Source organism: Alosa sapidissima, chromosome 1 (genome assembly GCF_018492685.1).
Source record: "Alosa sapidissima isolate fAloSap1 chromosome 1, fAloSap1.pri, whole genome shotgun sequence".
NCBI classification, from domain to species: Eukaryota; Metazoa; Chordata; class Actinopteri; order Clupeiformes; family Clupeidae; genus Alosa; species Alosa sapidissima.
The window spans coordinates 47,315,655-47,322,816 of NC_055957.1; the positions used below are offsets into that span (position 1 = coordinate 47,315,655).

The 7,162-nt window shown below is 38.7% G+C and overlaps 1 protein-coding gene across 1 annotated transcript in view; it reads left to right on the top strand.

Annotated features, from left to right (window-relative positions):
• Window positions 1-306: 306 nt before the first annotated feature.
• atp6v0b (ATPase H+ transporting V0 subunit b) overlaps window positions 307-7,162 on the top strand; it is a 13,587-nt gene continuing 6,731 nt past the window's right edge. Inside the window, exons 1-7 of the mRNA XM_042090998.1 lie at window positions 307-569; window positions 1,225-1,273; window positions 1,423-1,506; window positions 4,551-4,628; window positions 4,748-4,817; window positions 5,351-5,402; window positions 5,495-5,685. Of these exons, the coding sequence (XP_041946932.1) occupies window positions 503-569; window positions 1,225-1,273; window positions 1,423-1,506; window positions 4,551-4,628; window positions 4,748-4,817; window positions 5,351-5,402; window positions 5,495-5,685 (591 nt within the window). The 5' untranslated portion in view covers window positions 307-502. The remainder of the gene's footprint in view (window positions 570-1,224; window positions 1,274-1,422; window positions 1,507-4,550; window positions 4,629-4,747; window positions 4,818-5,350; window positions 5,403-5,494; window positions 5,686-7,162) is intronic.

Sequence of the window (7,162 nt, forward strand, 5' to 3'; positions counted from 1 at the left end):
CATTTTTTGCAATTCCTATGATATCTGATGGCAAAACCAAAAAGTATGTGAATTATGCTAATTAGCAAGCTTAAAACTCAAAATTGAGTTTGGGAAACAAAATATTTGAATTCAGCACCCTCAAATTGTATGAAATAGACCCTTTACAGACTTTTCCTCAAATTTGCCAACAGGACTTTTTCTGAACGTTTCTTAGCTATCTGCTCTCCCTCTAATAGTGCTCGATCTTTGGCGCAACACTACCTCTGCAATGAGGAAGTAGAATTACGTATTATTTGACAGTCACATGCACAAGTAAGTACATCACATGATCAGCTGATGACTTCCCCTCTCTCTTGATGGGTATAGGATTTTCATCCTTCGCTCTTCCCATTCACAAGACTGAAGGATCGATATCCTTCTACCCTTTATTCATTAGCTAGTATTTGTAGAATAATTAGATTGTACATACGATCTTGTATCTAATAAGTCAGCTAAAGTGGCGCTTTTATTGGACTGCATTATGAACGGACACGCTATTCTCTACACCGGGGTCACTTTGGCCTTCTGGAGTACAATTCTCATCGTAGGTAAGTAAACGTTAGTCATTAGCAGTCGGACGTTTTCTTACCAAACACATTTCCCGGTGAAAATGGTAAGTAGCTCGATGTAATCTTGTAGACCAAAAATCACCTACAATGCAGCTGTTTTATCGTGATAGGTATGAAGCCACCTTGCTAACCTGTACACAGTTAGCTTAGAGCGTTAGCTAGCTAGCTAACGAGATAGCTAACGTTAGAGATGTCTCGTAACGAATGACTACAGTCAACATTTAGATTATTTACCAAGGTAATTAATAGCTTGACATGAATTGTGTTTCTTTTGATGTCTATCGGTGTAATTGGCCATTGTTGCTAACTGTTTTGTAAAATGCTATCAGATGAGGTCGAGCTTTATCAACGCAAAACAAATTGTGAAACACGGATTTGGCATATGGATGACCACTTACTTTAACTACATACGGACAGTTAGCTATCGATAGCTTGTTTATTAAAATGTACCGCTAGACCATAGGTTCCCATGGTCCGGTGAACTTCCACACACACCCTCAACAAAACGTTGTCATTTTCTTGCCACATACTTGCTAGCAGCTATTTGTGGAAGGCGAAACATTCAACCTGAAAAAATGTTCTGCTCCTTTATTTCTGGCCAGCTTTGTAAACGTGTATGTTTGTTTCCCCTCAGGAATATGTTACACAATATTTGACCTGGGATTTCGCTTTGATGTTGCATGGTAAGTTTTTAGTAGCTTGTATAAGTTGCATAGTAGAACGTTATAGTGGAATTCCTAAACTGTGACATCTAAATTGTGTTCGTTTATCTCATGCTCAGGGCAATTTCTTATAGAACTAAAATATTTGGTCTCATTTTGTCTCTTTGTAGGTTTTTGACAGAAACCTCTCCGTTTATGTGGGCAAGCCTTGGGATTGGCTTGGCCATATCTCTCTCTGTCGTTGGGGCAGCCTGGTAAGAATATCCCACTTCCCTTTTCTAAAATATTTTTAGGGAAGCAATAAGTTCCTGGTGAACCTGAAATGTGGAAATAATGAAAAATCATTGGTCTCTCTTTTTATATTCAGTTTTGACAATGTCACAGGCACTGCTACGGCTTATTCCCAGATATCAAAATCAAATTTGCAGATATTTGACCACTGGTGGACATCTGGTCCACTGTTGGACCACCATCACTTTTAATTTAACTTGTTGTGAATATTAAGAAAATACATGAAATGTTATTAAAATAATAGGTGGAAGTATAACTGAATAAATGAAAAAGAGTTTGGACCACAAGTGGCAAAATATCGTGGCATTTGTGGTCCCGTCCGCCTTTTGCAATCTGGGTTGCCACTGCTTGCAATTCCAATCCAATATACATTTTGTCAGTTTATCCAAACTACTCCACAGTCCACACAGTTCTCAAGCTGTTCTCTAAACATCTTTTTTGTACAATACTGGCTCTGTTATGGGAAATGAACATAGTGTACAGCTTTTTTAAAAGTGCATTATTGCAACATTAAAGGTGCAGTCAGTGATCGTGTGCAATTTCAAGCCCATAACATTTTGTAACATTCAGCAAACATCTTACGATCTGCTCTCACGATGAGCTGCCCACCTCATGAGTACTCTTTAAAAAAATAAAATAAACGGTCGCTGTAGGCAGCACAGGCTCCAAAAACAAAAAAATTTTTGGTAGCCTGTCCCCCAAAGAAAAACTAAACGAAACACTGTGTGGAGTTTCTCTGGGAATACTAGGGGTGAGCTACCTCTCTGGTGTATTTTGTTTGGTCCTTGGTTAAAATAAAATGTATGTTGTTTTGAACAAAATTGTCTGCTAAGAAATTGAAATATAAACATAATAGGGCTGGGATAAACGATTATTTTTCAAAACGATTAATCTAGCGATTATTTTTTCGATGCATCGATTAATCTAACGATTCATTTTTTCAGTCCGATTCGATTTCGATTCGATTATTGATTATCTCCCCATTAATTCACTAATAGCAACTTATACATGTTTATTTACATATCTGAATGAAAAAACATGAATTCTTTAACATTGCAATATACTGTATGTGTATTGCTCTTAAGATTCCAAAATAAAAGACTACAGTATAGCCTACAAGTGCAAAGTAATGCATTCTTAGTCAGAGGTAGCATTCAATAAAGTTCAGTAGTGTATGTCTAATTGAGTGGCTGTCATTTTAAGATGTTTGTGTGGGAATCCTTGCAATTAACATTAACACAGTTAAAAGGCTGCTGATGTGTGGATGCAATTCATAACGTAGTTAGTTCAAATAACGGTTTGTACTTCTCCTTTGGACAAGCACTTTTCCAATTACATCGGGATTTTGCAAACATTCAGAGTCAATAAAATGAGCCCTGCATGAGTAACAAATACAAGCAGCTGCAAGTAAGCATGCTAAACTTGACATCCAAACAGTATTCTAACGTTAGCTTTGAGATACTGCTTGGTTGCATACTGTAACTTAACTTAGTTTAGTCTCCTCAATGTACTATGTTGTGATAAGACCTTAGCAGAGTTTACTTTAACTTTAATGCAGCAGTTTTGAACAAATTTGCGCAGCATGGTCACGATGCTAAGCGGATTTAATAGCAATTTAGCCCACTGTGTTCTATGCAGTGCTTCTATGTGGCAACAACAAGCCTTCAACAATCGTGAATATTTTGTTAAATGCACATGCAGAGGAGGAGCAGCGGGCTCGTTACGAGAGAGAGCGGGCGAGGAAAGTCTGTGTGAGTAAAAAGTGAAGCTCAATGAAATTATTTTATCTTATCTTTATTTAAATTGTAGGCCTACAACATAGAACATCAATGTGTGGTGGCCGGTTTTGATTTCGTGGTGCCCAGGCACAGATTAGTCAACGTATGGAAAACACTGAAGGTGTAAAATTAAAAATATTTAGCAGCACACGTTATGCTTGATGAATCGACGCTCATATTTTGCGTCGACGTCATCGATTACGTCGACGCGTTGTCCCAGCCCTAAAACGTAAACATAAATAAATGCGACGTCATGCGCAATCGCTGACGTCACCTTTTTAAGTTTTAGTCAAGTCTTTGAAATGTGTTTAATGTTTTATAGTATGCATGATTGCATCAATGCTTAATTTTGTTTATGGTTTGGCTTTCCTCTACTTATGGCCGAAATCATGTGACAAAACTAGAGGTGTGACCAAATATTGATACGGCAATATTTTGTATACCTTCTTTTTCTCAGCAGTATCAACACGCTGGCCCCCAAGTGTTGATATTTTTACTGAGATATATTAAATTCTACAATTCATATTACTAAACGAACTCATCCGCCACTTTAACTTACCAGTCATTACTAGTCACTTTCATGTGAGGGGGCGCTTATCAAGTGAATGAGAGTAATCCTGTCCAGTTATTTTTATTTTTATAAGCGGCACTTAGACTAAGCTAGAACTCTGCATATTGTACAGTGTTTCAATTCGGTTGTGAAATGCATTGAGAAATACATAATTTCATATTTTTTCCTTTTTCCTCTTCCTCCATTCACATTGACATCATGACATATTGTAGATTAATCTTTTGCAATGTATTGAGTATTGCAGAACTGCTGTATTGTGACATCATCGTTATTAAATGCAAAGTGTCATGACTATATCAACTCCTAAGTTACTCACTGACACCCAGACCATGACAATGAGTAATCAACAGCTTTTGGTCTGAGAAAACCTGACACAGTAGTGCGAACATATGCATTGGGCTTTACATTTTTGACTAGCCCGAGTAATCACCTTTCACCCTATGAGGAACACAAGGACCACTTAAAATATTAATGTTTGAAAATGTGTCTGCAAAACATTGCCATGTACCTATACACACATTTATATTTATGTAAGCAACCAGGTGGCCAGTCATACCATAATATCTATTGTTGTTGACTGAGTACGGCAGAGTATGTCACCACATGCTAGCTGGGCATGAAGATGACACGTGTGACTTAATTATACATGTTCTTGCAGGGGCATTTACATTACTGGATCCAGCATCATTGGTGGTGGTGTTAAGGCCCCTAGAATAAAAACCAAGAATCTTGTCAGGTATGATCACTCTATTTTGTCTTTTGATTTCCCCTTTAACTCTACTATTTCTTGGCGTTTTATTGTAAGTTTTGTGCTAATGTTGAAACTTGTGAATAACTTGTAATAATTTTCCACAGCATCATTTTCTGTGAAGCTGTTGCCATTTATGGAATTATTATGGCTATTGTCATTAGCAACATGGCAGAGGTGAGTTTTATGAAGAGATCTGTTCCTAAATCAACTTGCAAAGTTTCTTACTCAGTTTTGAACTCCATAGTGCTTGGAGTTGTGAGTATGTGGAGTTTTGTGGTGCTTTTCCTTGTGTCTTAAAACAACCTGTAATGTTGGCTGCTTCCCTAATACAGTACATACAGATGTAAACAGCTCAGTGACTAATCTTTTTAAGAAGTTGGGAGACTGTGGTTAAACAAGTGGCTGGGCAACATTTACAGGCGTTTTAATACATTTTTAGACTGTATTTGCAATTTCACCACCCAAAAAAATGTCAAGTGGCACAACCAAAAGTTTCTTAAAAATATAGTAAATAAATAAAGTAAATTATGTGTACTTTATTTATTCACATTTTAATACATTATTTGAAAATGTGCTAGAAAATGTACTATATAAATAAAATGCTTGCTTACTTACAATTGATCAACAATTTTGTCTCATTTGATGAAAAACAATGAGGTGAAGTCCATGTTATGTCTGGAGCTATTTCTACATTCTTCTCTTTGCAGAACTTCAGTGGCACCACACCAGAGACCATTGGAGCAAGGAACTACCAAGCAGGTAGAGAAATGTACCTGGTTGGAGAAAGGAAGATGCTTTTGAAAAGAAATGTGCAGCCTTAACTGATGATGATGCTGTGTATTTTTTAACAGGTTACTCAATGTTTGGTGCTGGTCTTACTGTCGGTTTCTCAAACCTCTTCTGTGGCATCTGTGTTGGCATCGTTGGAAGCGGGGCTGCCTTGGCAGATGCTCAGAATGGCAGTCTCTTTGTCAAAATCCTCATTGTGGAAATCTTCGGCAGTGCCATCGGTCTTTTTGGAGTCATTGTGGCCATCTTGCAGGTACTTTCTAGGGAGAAAATGGTTGTGCTCTTTATCATGATTCTAATCTCACTTGCTTAGATTTCATCACTGAAATGATAGATAGATACTTTATTGATCCTCAAGGGGAAATTCAAGAATGTAGCGGTTGCATGAGCTTAAATTCCAAAGTTATTGCTGTCTTATTTTATGGACCCTTAGCCTGGGTTTTCCCATGCTGCCTTGCGCGGGCGATTTAATTCACGCTGCTAGGCAGCCTGGATACCATGGAGCAAATTTTCGCCTCAGTTAGGGGGCCAATCACAGAACGGAGGGAGGGCAGTAAGACGATGACGACACACCGTAGCGTTATGAGCCACGTACAGACGCATTTGATAGACATTCGTAGCGCCCAATAAACGGCTCTGGGCATTCGTAAACCACGTTTCAAATACGAGAAAATGAATGCCTAGTTCCCAGACCCCGTCTCATTTGAGATGAGGGTATGACGTTAGCCAGGCTAATGGACCCTCAGAATGCTGCAGAAAGTTCCATTGAATTGAAGGGCCATCCTATCAGGGAAGCTACACCGGGCGCTAGGGTGCATCAAATTTGAATGGGAAATTTTAATTTCAAAATATCAATTTGGCTGGCATTGCATTTTGTTCCAATTAACATAAAAATGACTTGCACAGTTTTGAGTAATTCCATTGAGATTTAGGGGTGCCACCTAACACATGAACTTTGGCGAAATTTCGAAAAATGTGCAATTTTTAGTCTAATTGCCAAAAGTTGACCTGGAAATGTTGAGTACAGTGAACTTTTATACAGTAACATGTTCTATAGGGTTATCAAAGTAAAAGTTGTTTGTTTGCCCTTTGGGCAACTTGGGCATTTCTCAGAATTCAACTTTCAAGATTCTCCATTCACTGTCCTAAAGACAAAATGAATTGAGGTCGATGGGACATGTTCACGTGGCCTTACCCTGAATTCTGTGCAGCAGTGATGGATGTCGGACACACATATAAAATTTAATTGACTTTATTGTTAAACACAAAGGGCGATACTGACAAACTTAAAAGAACAAACCCTCTCTAGTGGCTAACTCACTGACTAACAGGGCCTAATGGTAAGAGCTGACACTAACTAAACTAAACTTAACTGCTCAGTCTGTGCCAGAGTCTCTGCTCCACTGAGCAACATCACCAGGGAGAAATAGAGAGGGAATGGAACCTGGTCTCTGAACCTAGCCAGTGTGTCTCCCCCCAGATATGTCTCCCCCACCCGTCACCCAAGAGTAACCGTCCTATTCAAGGATTAGCTTGGGTTTGCAGCGGCAAAGGTTTGGCTGTTGGTTGCAGTCATGTTCAACTCACACACACACACACACACACACACACACACACACACACACATAGACACAGACAGACACACACACACACACAGAGAGACATACACACAAAGACAAAGACACACACACACACACACACACACAAAGACACACACACAGAAAGCGCTT